The sequence below is a fragment of the Dermacentor albipictus genome, chromosome 4, assembly GCF_038994185.2.
Source record: "Dermacentor albipictus isolate Rhodes 1998 colony chromosome 4, USDA_Dalb.pri_finalv2, whole genome shotgun sequence".
Lineage (NCBI taxonomy): Eukaryota > Metazoa > Arthropoda > Arachnida > Ixodida > Ixodidae > Dermacentor > Dermacentor albipictus.
In genome coordinates, this window is record NC_091824.1 from 73,233,842 (window position 1) to 73,256,970 (window position 23,129).

Below are 23,129 nucleotides of genomic sequence, written 5' to 3' on the forward strand. Positions count from 1 at the left end.
TCTAAAATTTGAGCTTTCGGAAAATCATGCCAATATAAAAAACAGTCTATATGCAGAAAAAGGTGGTAAAGAAACCGCATGCGAGAAGAAAATTTTGTTTGATCTTGAGTCTCAGTCTTGCTTTGTGGAATTGGACTATACGCGTTGGCGAACCAGTGGGGACACACAGCATCTTCCTTCTTTTTCTTATGACTTTTTATTCTTATCTTTACCTATGTTTACATGCTTTCACCGTGGGGATAGCTCAAATGCAGCTGCAGAGCGGGGTTGTCAATCGATCTTTCCTATTCATTGATAATACGATTTCCTCTTCTAACCACGCTAGATGCGCCAAATTATGCTCACTAAGTATTGCAGAGCTTTGTGCCGTATCTGCTGAAGTAAACTTTCGTGGATACGCCCACAGCAAGCTTTTGATCAAAATTAGGTTCCCCATTAATTTTAGAGGTTGCGTTCCCCGATGATGGAATGGAGTGACACGGCTTTTCTTCATCTTTCCTATTCTGCTATTTGCTTTTTACCACTGGCTTCACCTAGTTTCTTTCACTCCGCTACTGCTTTATGGGTCAGCTGCATAGCGTCAACTCAGGCCATCATAAGAGCTAGAATCGTGATTTTACTATTGTGTCACAATATTTAAATGGGTAATATTCTTCTCGAATTCAACGCGATTCCCTGCACAGGGTATATGGTCGCTTTCGTGGTCCGATACCGAATATAGTGCAGTCTAAAAAAACTCGGTAGGCCGAATGCCACGATGACTGCTGACGGTAATGCTATTGGCAATCAAGCAACGTATCAACAGTACGTGTTGCGGGAATGACGTTCATATAAAATTTGCAGTGGTCCTTTTTCGACTTGCGTTTTTATTCGTATATGTGCTTGCACTATTCTCAGGAATTTGCCTACATTGGTATGGCACTCGCCTGCGAAGGTCGTCCATGAAAATGACGGCAAACAGTCGCGAAGAATGGCGTCGATGGTTAAGATGATGGCATGAAGGCAGCGGGATGACGGTGATGACCTGAACACGACTGTCTGATGACGATGGCGGGACGATGACAACAGTGCGAGGACGCAGCTGTGTTGACGACGACGAAAGGCCACGACGGCATCACAACGACAGCTTGACAACATATGCATGACCACCATATGACGAAGAATATATGATGACAGTCGGACGAAGATATGACAGCGAAGGCACGACGACCATAGTTTGACTACGACGATATGGTGAGAGTCCGATAACGTGCTTAGGATGACGACAATTGTATGACGATGACATAGTTATGACTATGGCCCGACAACAGTACGTGGACAATTCGATATTAAGGACTGCAGTATGACGAATGCGTGGCAACGGAAGCGTGAGGAAGACGGCATGAAAACGAATGTATAACCGTAATGAGGTGACGACGACGGCATGAAGGGAATCATATGGTGAAGCTGGTGTGAACACTATGGAAAGACCACCGCGGCAACACCACAAGGGTGTGACAAAGAATGCATCACGAGTGTATGACGAAATTGGTGTGACGATGATGGCATGGCTAGAGTCGCATGACGAAGTTGCTGTGACGACGATGCAACGACCACGACTGAATCACAACCATGAGTACGCATAGTGGCCCAATGTACTTTCTGAATTGGGTGGCGAGAAAGGGGTAACAACGAATTCATGGGAACATTGTCACGATGACTGCCTGACGACGACAGTTCAATGAGAGTCGGAGGATGAAGCTGAAATGACGGTGATGCAACGTCCACGACAGCATCACCATCACGAGTACTTACCACGTGGCCCAAGCTATTGCACAACTTGATCTCCTATTCGACAACTTGATCATTTGGGTTAACGTCACAGGCGTGACCACGACGGCTTCATCATCATCGTCACCATGCTTAGCCTATATTTATGCCCCCTGCAGGACGAAGGCCTTTCGGGGCGATGTCAAGTTGCCCCTGTCTTGCACTAGCTTATTGCAACTTCTTGCACCTGGAAATTTCTTAATTTGATTACCCCACCTAATTTTCTGGCACCTTCGACTGCGCTTCCCTTTCATTGGCACCCTTTATGCAACTCTAATACTGCACCGGTTATCTGCTCTACACACTACATGGCCTGTCCAGATCTATTTCTTTTATCTTAATGCCAACTAGAACTTTCGGCTATACCATTTCCTTTTAGATCCAGACCGCTTTCTTCCCGTCTTTTAACGCTATGCCACACATTTTGTATGTCATCGCGCTTTGTGCGGTTCTTAACTTGTTCTCGAGCTTCTTTGTGAACCTCCAAGTTTCTGCCCCATATGTTAGCACTGGTAGATTGCAATGATTGTACACGTTCCTTTCAACGGACAGTACTAAGCTTCCAATAAGGATTAGGTAATATCTACCACGTGCACTCCAATCCATTTTTATTCTTCTAAACGTTCGCTCCTCATTTTGAGGGTCCCCAGTGATTAAGTGTCCTAGGTAAACGTATTCTTATACAGACTCTAGCAGCTGACTGGCATTTATGAATTCTTGTTTCTTTGCCAGGCTATTGAACATTACTTTTGTCTTCTGCACATTAATCTTCAACCCAAACTTGTACTTTCTCGGTCAAGGTTCTCAGTAACTTTTGCAGCCATTTATCTCCAGTGTTGCTGAACATGATGAAGTCATCTGGAAACGGAAGGTTGCTTAGATATTCTCCATTGATCCTCATCCCTAAGCTTTCTCAGGCTAATAACTTCAGTACGTCTCTGCTTGGAGTTATTAGCATTGGAGACATTGTGTTCCCTTGCCTAACCCCCTTCTAAGTTAATAATTTTTTTCTTTTATTGTGGAACGGAAACGTGGCTGCGGAATCTTTGTAGATATTTCCCATGATATTCACGTAGCCCTCTGTACTCCTTGATTACGCAATGCCTCCGTGATTGCTAGTATCCCCTAAGAATCGGGCATTTTCATAGTCTTTGAAACAAACACGGAGAGGTTCATCATACTACTCAGAATTCTCAATTACCGCTTGATGACGTGGATGTGATCTATTCTAGAATATCCTTTCTAGAAGCAAGCCTGTCTTCTTGGTTGATTGAAGTTAATTGTCACCCTGATTCTATTGGAAATAATCTTGGTGATATGCATTACTGAATGCAAGCTAGTGGGCCTATGGTTCTTCAGTTCTTTAACATCTTTCTTGTTATAGATTAGTATGATGTTGACATTCTTCGAGCTCTTTGGTACACTTGAAGTGTTGAGTAATTGAATATCAAGGGTCACAAGCTTTTCAAGCATGACATCTTCTCCATCTTTGAGTTAAACGACTGTTATTCCATCTTCTCCTGCCGATTTTCCCCAGGACACGTCTTGCAAGGCCATTTTAGCTTCATCGCTAAGTATATAAGGCGCTCCTGTATTTTGTACGACAGCATAGCGAAAGTCAAATGACGAAGTTGCAGTAAGGATGATAGAATGACCATGACAGCATCACGCTGACAAACACATGCCTAGTGGCCTAAGCTGGAACACATTTTTTTCGGCACTGTCGGCAAAGATTAGATAGATAGATAGATAGATAGATAGATAGATAGATAGATAGATAGATAGATAGATAGATAGATAGATAGATAGATAGATAGATAGATAGATAGATAGATAGATAGATAGATAGATAGATAGACAGACAGACAGACAGACAGACAGACAGACAGACAGACAGACAGACAGACAGACAGACAGACAGACAGACAGACAGACAGACAGACAGACAGACAGACAGACAGACAGACAGACAGACAGACAGACAGACAGACAGATAGATAGATAGATAGATAGATAGATAGATAGATAGATAGATAGATAGATAGATAGATAGATAGATAGATAGATAGATAGATAGATAGATAGATAGATAGATAGATAGATAGATAGATAGATAGATAGATAGATAGATAGATAGATAGATAGATAGATAGATAGATAGATAGATAGATAGATAGATAGATAGATAGATAGATAGATAGATAGATAGATAGATAGATAGATAGATAGATAGATAGATAGATACGTGCGACTGTGTATGCTCCCCTGGGCCTCTCCATATGAGCCACCGGGTATGTACCCAGGAGGAAGTATGTTGTCCCGCTTCAGTGAGTCTCTTAGACATCAGCCTGCGTCAGTGGGCCCCACAACAACAAGGCCACTGCACGCTGCGCTCAGCATGATTTTGTGACACGTACCAAAATCATAAAGGGGGCCGAAACAGTTCTGACTAATCTTAAGATGTATTCACTATCAAGGGAACTCGTTTCACAAATCCCACGCCGCATATATTTTTTTTTTCGAATCCATTAACCACACTTGGAGTTATCGCACCAATGCCTGGCTTTCTCTCTCCTTTCGTCACCGCTAACGCGTTGGAAGCTACATAGCCGAGGAGCCAAGAGGGCAAAGCCCCGTCTAAAATTTGGGTGTCACGGCAGCGAAAGGGCTCATCGTGGCACCCCGTGGCGGCAGCATTAGGCAACGCTACGACACATGGGAGCCGACTTCGGAAGCATTCTCTACCAAACCAAGACTGCTTCGCATGACATAGTTGCTAACTGAAGTTCATTTTTTTCCCTTGTTTGGCATCGTTGGAATGGCCAAGACAAGCTTGGTCTCGGGCATTGCCGTTGCGTGCCATAGTCGACACACTGCCGTCTCTGTTCGCGTGCTCGAACAATACCTCGCAGTTGTGTAGGCCATAGAGATACCGTATACTTCGGGGACATTCTCCAAATAATACTCAAAGATATATAAGTCGCACGACAGATGATTGACGTTATATTGTTTACGAATCGGTGAAGCTTACGACATATGACATATTTATGTTACCTCGCGCCCATAGCCTTTGTTGAGTGGAATATGCGACATAAGTGCTGATCACCGCGCATCACACCGGTCGTTAGTTAAGGAACCTGCTCCCTACGTTCGCATTGTGTATGCAGCTCAAGAATCACCACTGGACTCAATGTTTTTTTTTTCTTTTTTTGGAGCGTTGCACTTGTTTGCTTCATATTGGAATGTGTGTGTTCCGAGTCGTCTTCACTCGGAGGGGGGTGGCGGGGCAGTAATGGTGTAGTAGCTTTGGCGCTGAGTTTCTAAGCTCGAAAGCGTGCAATTAAATTCCCACCGCGGTGCTCGCGTTTCGGTGGTGGCGAAATACAGAAATGCCAGTGTACCATTCATTATGTGCACCTTAAGAAAATCCACGAAGTAGCAAGTAATCTCGGTTCGCTCAGATATGGCGTACCTGATGATGATATCCCGATTTTGGCGCGGGAAATGCTAGAATTTCCTTTTTTTTCTAGTAACCTTAACTTTTTCAAGCAATTCAATTATTGCTGCTTTTTTTCTAGAATGTTTTACTCTCATGAAAAAAAGGGAAAAAAGTCGCAGTTTTGCCCGAAAGGTGAAGCGTCGATGGCGATGGCAAATTAGTACACAGCTATACGAGGAATAGTTGTTTTATGGGCCTTATAAACTTGCAAACATTCGCTTACTAAGTGAATCAACAAGCATGGTCTCAGGGACCACAAGCAAACCTGAACACACCACACTCGATGAGCGCGGACACTCGCTGCAAAACACTGTACGCTGGCGTGAGCAAGCGCGGCAGCTGCAGCGAGCGAAGCGACGTTCGTGCGGTCTATTGCTTCAACGCAACAGCGGTGAGAACACAGCGCGCACAAAGGTAGGAGCCGTCTGCAGATCCTTTTCATGATACGGGGCGCGCGACCGTACGCGGCCGTGCAAAGTACGAACCCGGCGGAGTCGAAGCCTCCCCTCTTCCTTCCGCGCTGCCTCTCTGTTTTCCTACATGTATGGCGCACGAGCTGGAGCCGCGATCGTTATTTCCCCTTGCGCCTGGTCGCGAAATGCGCATTTGCTGCCGGAGAACAAGACCGCCCCCTTCCCTCCCTCCTATCCCCCCACGGCCTTTCGTCCGAGTGATTCCAGGGCGTCCGAGTGATCCCATGAGAATAAACGGAAGGCTATACCAACGAAAAAAGTTAGTTGGTACTTACCATTTAGGAATAACACCCAAGAAGTATTCATTCATATTATTGTTTTTTAATAGTTGCCGATATCTGCATACTCAGTGATACCACATACGAAGCACATCTGCAATAACTGGGTCTGGCGGGAGTCTACGATTCCGTGTCGGTAAAAATGGCTTAGGCTTGCCAAGCGCGGTACTCCTATACGGAAGTTATTATGAATTCGTGTCTCCCTATTTCAACACGTATAGATTTCTTAATTCTTCCAGAGTGTCATCTCAATATTCATCTTATCTTACCTTCATCCTTTCTTAAAGTATAGTAGTGCATAAGGCGAATATGCTTTTCGGACTTTCAGTGAGCAACTCTTTCTCTCTCCCATGTTCCAAAATATGAGCCTGGCTGAATGGCCCATTTCTGACATGGAATTGCGTTAACCTCCTGGTCGCATTCACTACTGCTTGACCAACATCTAACTAAATTATTTATAATTAAAAGTAATAGAAGCTCGAGACAGGTCTCCGTACTAGTTTGGTGACCACACGACATTCCCAACGTTCCCGCATTGCCGTGTTGATGGAGCTCCTAAAGCTTCTGTCATATTTGCTGGCAAACTGCACGCCATTTTTACAGCGCCTTACTATCTGCATGCTCATCACAGTTAGTTTACGTGGTTCTTCAAGTGTACTATATTGATCGCACGAGTGGCACAATAATTCTTCATATAAATTTCACGCCTTAAAGTATTCCCTGGTCGATTCAGTTGAAAATTTGCCCTATTTTTATAAATACTGAGTCGCCTTTTTTCATTTCCATTATCGCAGAGCGTGCTCCGGCCATCCTGGACGGTACCGAACTCACAACGATGGTGAGCGTGATCGTGGCGCTACTGCTCTTCATGGCACTCTTTTGCCTCGTCCTTCGGCTCTTCAGCAAGTGAGTACTTTTTTTGGCAGTCTGTTTATTGCGCTAGCAATTACTCGGGAACCCGAGTAATTCAAGGCGTCTCATCACCTTGAATGCTTGGCCCCCTCGGGCGAACTGGCAAATTTCCTCAACACGGGAATGTCTTCGTTTGCTGCTGATAATTTTAGAACAGCATACGAACAGGCGGCCACACTTCTGCAACCATAGAGTTTTATACAATTACTAGGGGCTTCCCACCGCTGGAGCCGTTGCTGCCGTCGTCCTGGTGCCCCGCTACAGAGGGCGCGTCCTACGCTCCCGCGTGTGCGGTTCCGCGGTCTCCAGAGACCAGAAGTCCATATGGCTGCAAAAACGACGAGTCCATGTGGACTCATGGCCACACCTCTCTTGAATTAGTTCGGTGACGGAGCCAGGGGACGTATTTTGCGACCATCACTATCGCCGACAGTGCAGCCTCGGCGATAGTATCGCTATCAGGCGCGTGCTGATAGGCTGGTTGAGTAAAACCGAATGACGTAGTGCTCAACGAGCCAATCAGCGTGCGCCTGATCGCCAAGGTGTGGCCAAGGCAGTAGTATCGCCGAAGTTGATCGTCGCAGTATTTGTCCATTGGAGAGCTTTCTGCTTTTCACTTTTGGCATGAGCCTTGTGCGCACGGGATACAAACCAAAGTTCGTTTGAAAAAGAATACAGAAATTCCACTGGAGTTATGTAAGTATGCGTAAGCATACCCCCAAATTTCAATTAGCCCGCCCACAAGCTTAAGTTGGCTCACTCCGAAACTTCGGTTGACCCACCCCCAAATTTCAGGTGGCCCATCCCTAGTATCATATTCCCCATGCATTTTCTATGGAGTCCGATGTATCCCTATGAATAAATCGGACTACGTGGCTATCTCTGTCATCATTTTTTTTTAATTGTTACTTATTGCTTATCAAGTTACCAATCATCTAAATTTACGCTATTATAACGACTAATGTCTTAACTTTCCAAATTGCCCATTTTTGTGCAGATAGAAAGCACTAAATCTTTCGTGTGATGGGGGTGAGCTGCCTTGCGCTTGGGCTGCACAGAAGGTGCAATGAACGTGACGAGAGAATAATTCGATAGTTCACTGCGCGCTTACTAAATACTGACAATTTTACAACGGCCTTATATCGTGCGCGATATAGTTGCAACGCGTCCAACACCCACTGGTTATACTCTTCATCGTGCCAGTGGTGTGCCATCGTGCCCATCAGCAGCGGCTGCATTGCCATGGTGCGTCGATTGCACCAACATCTCTCAGCCGCGCATAGTTAGAAAAGCGTCTCATCGCGTTGAATGCTTGGCCCCCTCCGGCGAACTAGCAAATTTCACAACGACGCTATTAAAGGGAAGTTCTACTGCGGCTTTTGCGTGGCAGTGAATGCAGGTAGCGACGACGTGGTCGATTTAAAACTAAATGTGGCGCAGGCTGTGCCGCAGGTTCAGATTTATTTTTCGCATAGCGATATATTATCATAATGCAAACAATACCTTGCGCGTGTATCACATTCAAATAGATGCAACTTATAATACCGGTTTTTAACCAATAATCACTTCCTTTTGTTTTTCACTTCGCGTTTCACCTGTTCCACGTTGGAGTTCAACTGGGAATTTTTACGGATGCGAGGACAAAAGCTCGCTGAAAAAAAAAAAAAAAACGATTTTCGTTTCTTGCTGTTCATAGTTTCCTGGATTCCTGGTGCCCATATCTGGATTTCATCGTCCTTTAAAAATGATAAAAAGAAGGATGTCGCTGGGTTGGTGTCATAGATTTTCATACAATAGTTAATAGAAAGGACTACGGCATTCCTGCCATTCAAACACCAAGAGAATGATAGATAGTACATGGATTTGTCTTATCTTAGTACTTCTGGCTCCGTTGAATGCGCTTTAACGGTCTTCTTTGGCCTAAATTTTGACGCAATCAATACATCCTTGTTCAATGCAGAAGGCAATAAGGCTACACAAACAAGCAGAATGGCTGGAAATTGCAATCGTTGCGCTTGTTCATGCGTCCGTAGAATAATGGTTTTAATATCCGGATTTTGTGCTAGAGGTCTTTTGTTCGGATCCTGCCACCGAAAAGTTCTATTATATGTTTTTTTAAGTTAATTACCATCTTGAAAGCCAACTGTTTGAAAAGTCACGAGGCCGTTTAGGTACAAAATGAGGAAGTTTAGGCAAATCAATGTACTCAAGATTATTCCCGTGCCGGATGAATAACCCTGCTCGGAGCTCCGGTGGACACAAGCGCCACATTTTCCCCTAGCCCCTAGTAATTGTATAAAACTCTATGGTTGCAGAAGTGTGGCCGTCTGTTCGTATGCTGTTCTCAACTGATCAGCAGCAAACGAAGACTTCAACAAACGAAGGTGACTGCGCTTCCCGTGTTGAGGAGTGTTTCCTTGGCTAAATACGATTGCGAAGAAAGTAACTGTGTTGCGTGAAATTCACACCGCAAACGCAACTGCACCGAAGGTTTGATGCGCGGGTCGTCCGTGTCAGACGAGTCCACCCGCTGTATGTTGTAGCACAAGTGCGCAGTTAGAAGTAGTACGTAAATGAACGTACATTTCAATAATTCTATGGCATACGGGGTTTGGTATTCTCAGTTTCCTGCAACGTATATAAGAATTTATTCAGGCTTCGCGTGTAGCATTGTTACAGTAAACTATAGCAGCGTAGCAGCGGACGCGTTAGCGTCTGTGGGTGACATCGTTCCTGGCCCTTCGCGATGACAGCATTAAAGTTTGGGGATACAATCACCCTCGTAAAGTTACGCCTGGAGCAACAGATAAGCCAACTTATTTCCACTGTGAGAAAACAGGGTGTTTGGCCTGTGCTAGGAATGATGTTGTCCGTAAACTCTAACGCGTTCCCAGCGCTGCGGGTGATATCTAGACAAAGTTATTACATCTCTGAAAGTGAACCAAGAACATCGACGCTGTATGCCATGGAATTCATGAAATGGCCTCTTTCTTTTACGCAGGATTTGTGATTCCCAGTTCCTGGGCTGTCCACAGTTTTCTGTTCAGAATACACATGCTCGCTTCAATAAAGGCGCTTGCTGACGCTCCTTCTCAATACCAAAATATTGTATAGCTTGCCGCACAACATTATTCCAGTGAATTTCGCGCGCTTGGAGACGTTGTTGAATACAGCGCGACATAGCGTAAATTAAGAAGTCACCTGTAAATAAGGCATTTCGGAAAAGGGTTGAGCAGTTTGTTTCTTTAATGTGCCATTCATAAATTATATCAACAGATATGTTCCCTTTTGAAGAAACGATATGCTTATCCGGTTTACTTAGGCAATATTTCACAGATACACCGACTGGGCTCACATGAAAACAATTCAAATAAAACGCTCATGTGCACCACTAAAACTGTAATCGAAACCGTCGGCAAAACGTCAGTGCCACTTGGCATAGTAACACAAGCGCAAAAGCTCCGCATGTTCACGTAGCTTTTGCTACGCTGCCACAGAGAGTTGTCGTTGCGTAGAGGCGCTGACTAACATCGACGGCTTTCCCGTCAGTTTCATCTCATGTATCATCTTGGTGCGACCGCCTTATTGCGGCCTGGTAGTTGCAGAGGCGCTGTTGCTTCTGCTGCAGTTGTCTTGCGTGTGGCCTCGTGCCAACATGTGAACGTCAAAGAGGGAGAGAGGTTGCTTTTCACAGAAAAGGCAAGCCTGGCTCACCGCACCGTATATACTGTCTAGCGCACGCCTGACTCCTGAGCGTCGGTAAGCCATGTGGTGAAGGAGAAGGGACTGACAGATGACAGCACCGGCGCATAGTTAGAACATCACGCGAGAAATTCGAGCGTTGTTATTGTTATAGTTCTCGCTGTTTCAAAATTTTATTGTTGTTTCCTTTAGGAGAGTCCTCATGAAATACTGTGGATTACTTACGCATCGTGTCCCTGGGTGTCTGCGCCGTGTGGTATGATTCAGTCTGCTATGTGTCTCACAAAACACTATCAATAGCGTAAACAGCTGTAAGACAACCCAACATACCCAGTTGTTTCAACATATCAGCGTATTTCTGTCTATATCTTTATTTAGAGAGATCAAACAGCAAGATTAATTTGAGAGACATGGCTGTAGTGTTGAATTTAAATTTCAAGGTTTTGCTAGAGTTTGGATGTGTGCGAAAATTACACACACCGAAGAATCGAGTAGTCTGCCGTTAGGTTCCTATTCGATTCCAGAATTAAGTATACTCAAAATTGCCGAACAGTAGTTTCGTTTTTTTTCTTTGTGTTCTTCAGAATATAACACCTAATGATTATCAAGGGCGAGAGACCGATGCAAGTCAGGATCCTACCGAATGATTTGGCTGCAGGAGAGTCGCAGTTGTTGCAAAGAAGCACCGTTTGTACATGGTGCCCGAATACGTGCCGCAGTGACGGCTCTCTATGGGCTGGTCTCGAAGACCATGCGCTCGCTACTGCATTAGCAGCAAGCAATTGCCGAGCCCGAAACCCATTCTCGACGCCATGCATAGCACACAACCACTTGAGCGGATCAGACGGCGCATATAACTATTGTTCAATGATTTCCAGTCATTCAATATAAGTGCCTGCCTTTTCTCTAACCTATAGTATACGAATTATTTGTTTCGATTTAGGCAAAGCCATTTGTATCGCTTGCCATTTATATATGCATGCCCTTTAAAACAATGTCCGTGGCATAAAGTACCACACCTCGCTTTCTTCAGTGAATACCCCACTACATGCACCTGCAACGTGCTGTTCTTTACTTTCGTTGTCATTGTCATGGTGCCACAAATAGCTAATAGTATCTCCTTTCATTACAAGCTGCTACGCTGAGCTCATATCCTCTTCCGAACATCATTACATCATTACATATGCATTTAAAAAATGTAAACAAGAATAACTTTCTTACCACACCCCCTCGCCAGCAAGTATTAAAAATGAAAACAGACCTATCCGTTATTCATCACAATATTTGAAGGTTGTTTTTATAGACTACTTTCATTCGATTCGAATAGAGCTCATCTGCGTAATTTATTTGCAGGAAATGCAGAAAGGTCGGCCTGGTGGGGTGCGCTCTAGCCTGCTATTGTGCACTTAGGAAGAATGAAGGGGCTTGAGAGCCTAGGGACAAATAGGGATTAGAACAAGGGAAAAAGCGGAAGCGTGCGTACACTGTGCAGCGGTCCTGTTCTATAGCCATTCGCCAAGTCCCGTGGCATGCAGGTGCTTAAACGACGCCTAAGTCGTGTGCCATTCCGGTGTAGTGTCAAGCGACGGGCTGATAACGGCGTCCGAACCGACAGTGGTTCGTTGCCATCGCTGGGTAGAAAACTGTCCAGCGGTCGTCTCCACCGCTAATATGCTGGGAAATCCCATAATATCTGTTCCAGCGTTTCAGCGGTTTACGCGTGATCGGCGATGAGGAGTACGTAGGTAGCTGCGGCTGAATGCCACCGCCCAGACGAATCCTGCTTATAGCAAAGTTGCCTGACTCCACGTAACCTTCGAGAGTCTACACTCTAATCTTGGTAACCTATAAGTATACCTATAAACATGAGTAACGAATAAAATAACGGTTACTTCGCCCGTCCTTTTGATGTTTTCATTATATTGCTCATGCTAAGGGTTACAATGACGAAACTGAGTGAGACGGGTGCTGCTTATTAGTTACATTGATCTGCTGCCAGCATGTAACCTCTATATTGTAACCTCTAGAATTTTAGTAACCTTTAACCGACACCCCACGGAGACATTAAATAGGGAGGGGAAGTTCGCAATTTACACATTAACAAAGCGCAGGATAAGTTACCTGCGTGCACACATGGTTGATCCATTTGATAAGCACTTGTACGGGTGTTCAGTCGCAAATTTTGAGTGAGAGCAAATTACTCATTGAGCCGGCAGAGCCGCATATCGGAAGTAGGCCGCGGGAAAAGAACGTTCTGCAAGAATAATGACGATTCTTGCCGGAAGTACAACCATCGACTGAGCAAGTATTATATACAATTAGCGCTTTTCACAGACCCTACATGTGTCCTGCAGAAATCTATCTCGTTGCCGTCGCATGCCGCTGCCGACACATGCCGCCGCAAGTGTTTTTGTTGTTTCGAATGGGTCTCACATTCACGGATTGGGGAGCCCTTTTGACATACGTTTAGCTTATAACAAGATAAAATAATGCTCCTCTGGCACTTCTGCCTTCTTCATGAGGGGAGAAAAAAGGAGCATGGTTATTATTATTATATGGTAGGAACCTGGAAGGGCCTTTTGCCGTGTTTACTCAGTGCGAATTTGGTTGGGTGCATTCATGGAGCAAGCTCAATCGCAGACTGATGTACGAACATTTTCCTCATATCACAGCCATCCAGCGCAATGCGTCGTTACCTAGAAAGCGTCCAAAGAATTTAATGAGTGTTGCCCCAACGGAAGATATATTAACTGAGCATTTTAGCAAACAATCTTTGCAGCCGAGGTGCGAATTCGGAGCAAAAAAAATGCAATCATTAAAACGCTTGGCACGTTTCTCCCATTATTTTTTGTGCACTCAGCAACGGTACGAGTCAACGTCTGCAACACACCACATTTCCCTATATTGTACAGCAGCAACACGGTTGATGCAACGCGTCAATGCATGTCCGCGCAGCAAACACAGCACGGAAAAGCCGCATACAGCCGCTCCATTACCATGGAGCCGTGTAGACAGATGAAAAGTACAGTTGGCTGATGTTCTAACACCATGATAGCTATAAAGAATAATTCTGTTCCATTCAGCAGCATTGTTTCCAAGAGCGCACTATGTCCATAAGTTTGTGTTTTTGTTTTACCCTCAATGAACCTGCTTTCGTTTGAATATGTGCAGCCGGATTAGAATGTCCGAATCATGCTTTTGTTACTGTACTTCAGTACAGAAGCAGCGGCCATGTTTTTATGTCATCTTTCTGCGTTTCCGTATATAGCTTTAGCATTGCATGACGGGATGTAGTTGCAAACATGGCGTTGTGAGCTGTGTCAAAGCTATAGGAGGCGTTGGCTGTGTATGTGTGTTTTGTTGCTAGTTTCGGCGCCAATTTTGTCAGTGGCAATGGCAATGACGAACAGAGACTTTATTTGGGATAATGCGCGGCCGCTGCAAAGAGCCATTTTGTGACTGTGAGCGCTTCAATGTCCTCATTTCGGCGAACATTCGCTGTGACTACTGCGACCACAGCCCCGGATCGCATGGGAAAATAGACGAACTTGGTAAGTGTTCTTGCATTGTACTGGTTTGTCTGTATTCAGCATATAGCTAGGCTGCAGCTTTTGTTTCATTATAGGTCAGGGAAGTGCAAAAAAAAAAGAGAGAGAGAGAAAGCAAAGGGGTAAGCAGCGATTTGCGCGGAAATGCATCCGTGTTTCTTCCACGCTCAAAAACGACACTTTAGGGCTCGTCCACGTTACCGGCACGGCAGGTCGCTGCGCGCCGTTCGCGGGCCGCCGTTCGACGGCGGCTTTCCTCGCGAACGGCGAGATTTACTTGCCGTAGATAGAATGTGATCATATGATGTTACCGGGACCCATTTGTGTCGCATCCGTACAGTGAAGTAGCGACCGAGGAGTGGTCGTTCTGGCAACGTCGGCAGCCTTACCGCCGCTCATCGCTCGGCGGCGCCGATATCGTCGCTAGGCCTTTTCCGGTTCACGTCGAAGCGAAGGCTTATGGCGCTTCGGAATGAATCACCGACGCTCACAAACCGAAATATTTCATACCGTTGCTGTCGCTCTTCGCAATAATTATTCACAATGCAGAAAATACGCTAATATTAGCGGCGCCGTCGGCAGTGATGCGAGCACAGCCGCGCCCGTCGTCTGCCGTCGGGAGCCGTGCAATGCAGCTGAGCTGGACAGGTATCCGTGCTCTCGTTCGTGTTTAACGTTTGGCAGTGGATATTGTTTTGCGTAAAGAGATGCGAACTTTTAAAAGAACAACGCAGGGGAACTGGCACAACCTACACTAGGCTACAGATGCGAGTTTTGAGCGTTAGTTGTTTTCAGTGAGTTAGGAAATCCAAACTACTAAGGCACAGTCAATGCATGTTGACTGTGAGTAACACACCTGCCCGGTTTAGTAGTGCCAGCTTTCCTAGCTGACTTCTCTCCTTTTGCCCTTGTTCGTACATCTCTTTTATTTTATTATGTGGGAAAATGCGACATGCATGCCGTGTTCTAAACTACATAAATAAATTTTGGGCAGTGGTTTATGTCATCTTTAATTTCTTTTCATAGATGGCATTGCCAGCTGATGAGCTCCAAGTAACAGCACCTCACATTTACTGCGCTCCTGACAAGACATGTATTTTTGCTGGCAGCCAAGCCGAAGTCATCACTGTCTCCACGTCTGGAATACAACGGGCACTTATTTTTTTCCTTTTGGCATATTATGTTAAGAACCTAGAATATCCATTTGCATTTTACCAAATACTTGCTCTCGTGCAAAATGTTGTGCTGCCAGGAGGCAAGCTAGTGAAAGGACTGCTTTCTACCCGTCTGAAACGTCTCTTTGCGCTCCTAAGCAATAAAAATGTAATCTAGGGAGTAGTGCTGTTCGCGCTGCTTTCCATGTTTTTCACCAACTCTAAAGTGAAAGAAAAAAACAACATAGTGTGGGATTTACTTCAATGCGGTTGGTTAGCTCCAAAGGTGGGAGAGGCTTACACCATAAGCAGCTGTTTTTTTCACGTCATACATTGTTTACTTCTAGTCACAAGCAGTGCATTTACTTGCTCTAGTCATTTGTTCCTCTCCCTTGTGGTGAAGGCTGGTTAATTTTATTTTATTTGTGTATTCATAGGCCTCAGAATTTCTTATAAACATAGCTTCAGCATTTAATTCACCCACGTAGATGGTTGTTTTGCAAAATGTAATGCACTCTATTTGCCCTTTGCTAAGTGAGCAGATCGGTATATATATATGTGCCTGTGCAAAAATCTACTATTGCAGTTATTAAGTAGCATAAATTCTGATGTTTTTCATTTCACACAGTTGTGCTTCAATGACTGTATATGGGAGGCCTCATGGATGGTATTTTTGTATCGGACCTTGTTGAACAAGAAACTTGTAATAAAGAATTTCGTACCTGAGAGTACTCCAACTTATTTTTCGGGAACATTCACAGAATATTAAACGGAACAGCTTATTACAAAGGCTAGATGCACAGTTAGAAAGTGAAATAGTGACATTGCCTTCAACTACATTAAAACAACTCATTGTCACAATATTATTGCCAGCAGCGCTTTGCAGTATGCTTTTGCTCACCTGAACTAAATTATTATGGCCAATGTACAATACTCATGCATATGTTGCTTCCCCAAGTGTTTTTCTTCATTGAGTGTACTTCAAGTAATTTGTGCCTTTGGAAGATGGATTTTTAATAAATAGTGGCTTTTCTGCCCAAGTATGTAATACTCTAGGCACTGTAGGTATTTTTGGCTTCCACATATTTTAGAGGGACATTAACTTAGAGGCAGTATATGTTAGAAACTTACAGCTGAGTTATATATTAGCAGTCAAGCAGGAACCGTCCCCCAAAGGCTATGTTAAATTTCGGGGTTACTTCGGCTATTTATTCAGATGTGTTTATTGTGATTGCGCTGTATTGTTATAGCTAACCTATAAAAATCATTGCGTCATGATTCAAAATGTTCTGCATCTCGAATGGGGCCAACGTTGTGATGCCTGTCAGTTGCCTCCGATTTCTTTTCGCCACAGATTGTCATGTAGAAGTTTGAATTATGGGACTGAAAGAAAAATGTTTGGGTCGATACCAATCCGAGCAAATTACATGCTCTCTTTAAAGCTTTAATGAAATGCATTGACAGTGAAAGCCTCTTCTTTTATAGTCCCACAATTTAGACACCAGCATAACTATAATCTGAGGTGAAAAGATAGCCAGCTGGCAGGCATGACAATATCGCCCCAATTCGAGATGGCAATATCTTGTAGTGGAACAGTGCAAATTTTCTAGTTTGGCTATAAAAATAGAATGCAATCAAGAAGAAAATATCCGTATAAGTTACTGAAGTAACCCCTAAATTTAGCACATCCTTTAGAGGTTACATTTGCTTTTAGAAAATAAAGGACTACAGCGTAACCTCTAAAGCTGCATATTTTTCAAGGGTAACAATGTACCTTTTATTTTATATTGGTTACAATGTACCTTATATTTTGTATTAGTTACAATGTAACTTATAATATATTAGTTACAATGTACCTTATAAATGCGAATTTGTGCACCTATACTAAGGGTTACCCAGCGAAGGGTGTAGAGAATGCTCCATCTGGGTCGACTACGCGCTGGCGGCTCTAGATGTTGCCATTCCGCTAAATATACTAAATGGCAGCGTCGTCTCCTTGAATATGTATGTGCAATTGGGGTCGCCGACGCGAACTCGCTTTCGTGTATGTTCGCCACGCCACAGATCCAGTTTTGGTCCCTCTAGCGGTGATCGCACGGCTGACGCTGGATCGCCTCCTCCGAATGCCGCCGTGCTCAGCTCTGTGGATGGGTCCTTGTCCGGCAACGGGGCCGCAGTGGGAACCACGGAAGGTCCTGCATCCCGGCGGACGTTCCGGAACTCTGTTGACATCGCAGGGCCGCGATGACCCAGCAACAGCCTTCATGCATCACAAGAAATGAGGGTATCGACGACTGTCCTTTCACCTGGTCTGCACGCGGCGAAGTATTACCCGATTGATTCCCTGCGTAACGTTACACGAGAACACGCAAAGAAAACGAGAGCATCACTTTGTCAATGCGCGTGCCTGTGTGCCTGTGTACTGTCATGCTGGCCGAGCAAGTTGAGGTGGACCAACTAGACTACCAAAATAGCATGTTAAATGTTACTTTAACAGCCGCGAGTGGCAAAGCACAGTGTTGCGCAAATGTGATAGTGCCGATGATCCAGCAACAATAATAGCTGGTTGCATACCTTAGTAATACTGCCAGCTAGACGTTACAGCACACCGGCAGTTTGAAAGACGACCTAACAAACCTAAAGAGACGTAATATGCTAGAAGGAAACCAAAGCAGAGATAAATTATCAGACTACCTGCTTGCTTTCCGCCAAAAATACTGTATTTTATGTGGAAGATAAGGATACAGCTGAAAGCATGCCATCTATCAGCGCTATGTTTACTTCATTGCTCGTGTGGGCGATTTTTCTCCGCTGATTGCACGCTAGCTGTAATAAGGACACCTTTCAGACATGCTGTTTTTCTCCGCCGGTACCTCAAAAACATGCCTCAAGCGTTTATCAGCAGTCACGTTTTCAATGATGGCCTCGTATTGTCTCGTTGCGGAAATGCAATATGGTAAACTTGTACTGGCTAATGCTATGGATTAAGGGGCACCTTGAAACAAGATGGGTTGATTTTCGTTTCGGCGTAAGAAACCCAACACAAATGCATTCTTCCGGTATTCTCAGACTATACATGGACGAGGTCGACTACGCGGTAGTATATACGTAGCATCATCGTTTACATATAAGCAAAGCGTAGGAGTGTGACTTGACCAGACATAAAGTAGCCTAACGTGAGGAAGCAGTAGATACATGTGGAATGTGGAACTCTGTTATTAATTAGTTTTTCTGTATATTTCCGCTTAAGCATTATCAAATCATAAAATGTATAATACGATCTTTTTGCTTCATTCACAAGTTGAGTACATAAGCCGTTAAGAAAGCCTTCCACAAATCTAACTAGTGAATCCTCGAGGGAGATTTTTGCTACGCTCCTTCAATTTTATTAGTGCATGGCTTCTACTACGTACATAGGTGACCCTGTTGCTAAAACTTTGAACAAAGAGAGAAAGATACATAGAGGAGAAGTAGATGGAGAAGAGGTAAAAAAAACACTCGTCCAGTTTTGCGGTCTTAATTAGAGTAACGACCTTAAGGAGTGAAATAAAAGAATGAAAAAAAGAATGAAAGCAAAAACGAAAGAACGTAGGGCATTGAGAGTGGCGAATCAAATGTTGGTGCAGCAGATACTACAGTCGATCTAACATACTAATTCTGTGGGCTTCCGGAACAGTATTAATGCCAGCTTCGCTTTCTTAGCTTGTGACGTATGTTTCTACGGTCCTTGCCGACAAGGATCGTCATGAAGCCAGGTGATCCAACGTGGTTCACTGTAGAAAACATAGACATAGTTGCGGCATACATAAAGGGGGCTATCGCTTCAAAAAGCGCAGCAGAATTTTGCATATACACTTCAGTGTTATAGAAAGAACCATTATTCATAACAACATCAACGTTTCTTGGTCTAGTGAGGACACTCTCGATATAACTGATAAGCTCGCTGAGACCCCTATAGGTAGGTAATTGGCGGTCTTTGTCGAAGTCACTATTTGTATCAAAATTTTTAGCTTTATATGACAATAGAAAAAGAATAGAAATTGGCATAGAAACTATGGTGACGCACGCAAGAAATAGCGGCCAAATCTGTTAAGTCACAATTTTAGTTACATACTTACTTGAGACAGCGAGCTCCCGCCAACCGCCTCAGAACCCCATTTTAATGGCCAATGCGCACGTCATTGTAGCATATCTGCCAACACTTGCCAACAAACCTATCTAAAACAACAGAAACGTAAGCGAGTTGATAAGGACTCATGTTAAAAAAACGTGGGCATGCATACACAGACAGATGCAAAGAAAAACTCACAAAGCAAACGCCAACGGCCTGTTGCGTTGTCCATTTCCCTTTACATCTGTCTGTGTATGCACGCCTTTGTTTATGTAACATGAAATGTATCTACACGGAAACAGGACTCTTATCGTAATTAAAGCAAGCACCTCGTGTGCGTTTTTCCCGTCTTTTGGAAGTGATTCACCTCGTGAGCTTCAATTCTTTATTTTTCTACTTGCGATTGTGTACTCTTAGCTTAACCTTCGCTATTTCGAATAGTACTGGTGTAAAATTTATATGTGATATTTGTTCCTTGATTGATTGCTAGTGAATTCAACATACTTACGCCCAAGTTTTGGTAACAGGGAACCAAAGTAACGTATGGACGAGTGATCAGACCCCTTTAGTGAGTCCTTCGTTTAGTTCTTTTTTTTTACTCACAGAGAACCGGCACAAACTCAAAGAATCAATAAATACGCATGTCTATGCGCCACAGAGGTGGTGGGAAATTTAATTCAAAATCGCTGTGCAACTGCCAGTCGCGTAAACCTTGCACTGCGAAAAATGCGACACCGCTCCTTAGTTCAGCCAGGCTCATGTTGTGGCCATGCATTAAAGCAAGACAACGCGGGAAATTATCGAGTCGTGCATGGCACATATACCCGAGAAAGATACGTCTACCCGTTTCCTTAAATTTGGTTGCATAAGAAAAAATTTTTATTTTTGATCGATTAGCTTCTCGCTTTGTTAACCACGTGTTGCATATTTTTCTGTTTGTCGCCGATAAACTCTGAGTTGAGAGTCGGTGCTTGCATTCTCTTGCCTTTCCATGCCTGTAATTCTTCTGTGCGCTACTTCCAAAGCGAAAATAATAAATATATGTGGCTCTTCAGAAACTGTTCAAAAAATATTGATGGGCTTAATGTTTCAGAAGAAATATCACAGCTACTCTACGAAATGTTGAGACCTGCAACATAAATCAAAGAAGTGCAATAGCATCTATTTCATGAGGTACTCTACAGTAAGAAGCGTTTCCGTTTTCTATCTATGTTGTTGAATACAAATACGGCAGGCAATCATAACATTGACCTTTAGGAAAATGGAAAGTTTTCAGACTAACAAATCACAGAAAATTCAAATTACCATCCAGATTTTATAAGGAACCATATGTTCTTTATTCTTATGAGCCATATTTGGCAGCCGTGAATTCCAAAATAAGTTCACTTGACAACCAGAACAAATTAGACGTCCCTTTGTCTGTTCATTCATTTTCATTACTATTTTTTGTAGGTCGCTTCACCAGGTTGTTTCTAAGTTACGAGCTGCTCAGTAAAACAAGGAATCCTTTTATAACGTACCGGTATTCTGTGCTGAAATCATAGTTCAGTGCCTATGCTAATTTGTTGTTTATATATTTTTTTCAGAATCCGGAGATCAAAAATTTAAGCGGCAATCTCAGTGATGCACAGGTAACAATAGCATGGGCCGATTTACATGTGGTGCCCTGATGGCAGGTTCGTTTTTCTTGATTTTGCAGAGCGTGATGTTTCTGATTCTGAGAGAGCAACTGCTGCACCTTCCATGGACTAAAGAAAGAAGTGTCTTCTGACGATCCCATACGCGGGCAGCTACTCGTTAAGTTTCTATCAAGAAAAGGGGAACGCTTAAATAGTATCACTCCGCCGTTACAACAGGAATGAGGGCACATGGAGTATTATTTTATGCACCTCTCATTGTCATTTAACATAGACAGCACAGTTAGTCACGTGTTACTTTTATTTTATTTGGGCATGAAATATTAGTGGTATCGAGGTAACGGCAAACGTTATAGCTTTCTTTGATTTTATTCTAGACGTTACCAAATAATATTTGTAATTATTTATCACTCCACGAAACCAGGTACATTACTAATACCAAAGAGGCAGCCACTATGTATTCTTATGTCATGTCCTAAGAATGTTTTTCTAGAAGTAATGGTTCCTTCTCGATACAATTTCACTGTACATAGCCCTGCAAAGCATATACACCAGTCTGCAAACATAACGAGAGGCCTACCAAAGGAACGCTGTTATCAAAAAGCGCAGCACAACATCCCTCACTTTGTTTCCATTCATGTTGACCACAATAAATTATATCAAGAGATATGCGTTTGTTCCTAATTGTATCGTGTTTATTTAAAAGTAAAAACAAGAAAACCTGGGTGTCTTCTCTTACTTTTCTTCAAGGCAGCTACCGTGAATCCCTCTAATACCTTCAAAGGTAATCTCTTTTTATTCCAATAATTCTGGCTCATACAGACAGGCAAGGAGGAAAGATCTATTGATTGGGACAGTTGGTGTACTCTGTCAGAGCGCCATCTACACTCCCTAGAGGTAGATCTCAATAATAAAATGGTCTACTCAAGGTTGAATATCACGCGCGAGCCAAGGAGCAGATAGGACAAGTATCCATTCGTGAAGTTGGTGGTATTTACACTCTGTGTTTAGAATTAGAGCCGATCACAAAGAAGACATCTTCGTCTAAGTAATTTTAGAAATGAGTCCCATCAGTAGTAACACTGAACTTGCCACAAACTCGAATTACCGTGCTAGTTTCCGAGTTACCGGAAACGAAAACGCGAGAAGGCGAGTTTGTCCCGCCAGCTGGTGGCGTAGAGCTCAACCCGACTAGCACAGATTTACTATTGCAGTAACCACATTTATTCTACTGGGCTGCAGGCGTGAATTGTCTGCATTAGCATAATCGGGAACACGTAGCCTTAATTTCTTTTCGGCCAGAAGCACATCGAGCACGACAGGGTGCCTAGTCATCGAGGTTAGAGGAAGCGTCGCAATATGTTGCTATCAGCATGGTAACCCTATAAACAGCTGAAGGTAAAAAGTTTGCAGGCAAGCCGGAACGCTAATATTTCCACGTAAGCGACAACATATTTTGGCACCACCACAATAGCGATGATAGCCAGTGATATGTGCGTTCTATCACGAAGAACAAATTGCTGAACGGGTTGGAGTGCTAACAGGCTAACAGGCTTCGTCATCTCATAGTATAAACTATGCAAATACAATGGTATGGTAATATGAGTGCTCCATATAGCGCTCTTCCAAGTGAACTAGGCACCTTATTCCTGAAAACACTACCATTCGCCCTAGAGCCACATTTCTTCACTATATCACTTTTAGCTCCTCGAGCGATGTATTGTAGATGCTCACTAAACAATCCTAAAAAAATGAAGTAGTCGTATTCTATAGGCTATAATTTTATTTTTTAGTCTTCGCTCATGGCTCCAATGCTACCACACCCTTACCGAAAGGATAGAAAACTTCGGGCTAATGGTGATGGCGAAAGAATGCACAATGGATCGTCGCTGTGGTTACAGTCTTTGGCCTCTTGCGTGCGACTGTAGTCGCGTTCACCAACATAATCTTGATAACAGAACGTCAGTGCGCTCCAGCCCGACGGCATCCAACTTCGCCTTGCTTTC

At 43.7% G+C, this 23,129-nt stretch overlaps 1 protein-coding gene across 13 annotated transcripts in view; it reads left to right on the top strand.

The window, feature by feature from the left end:
• LOC139059136 (uncharacterized) overlaps window positions 1–21,790 on the top strand; it is a 484,552-nt gene extending 462,762 nt beyond the window's left edge. For 12 of the 13 annotated variants that reach the window (XM_070537098.1, XM_070537107.1, XM_070537097.1 and 9 more), the window contains 4 exons: window positions 6,854–6,965; window positions 17,440–17,659; window positions 21,073–21,117; window positions 21,186–21,790. In XM_070537098.1, coding sequence (XP_070393199.1) covers window positions 6,854–6,965; window positions 17,440–17,623 — 296 coding nt within the window. In that variant the 3' untranslated portion in view covers window positions 17,624–17,659; window positions 21,073–21,117; window positions 21,186–21,790. The remainder of the gene's footprint in view (window positions 1–6,853; window positions 6,966–17,439; window positions 17,660–21,072; window positions 21,118–21,185) is intronic. The other variant, XM_070537102.1, reaches the window with a different exon arrangement.
• The last annotated feature ends 1,339 nt before the right edge of the window (window positions 21,791–23,129 follow it).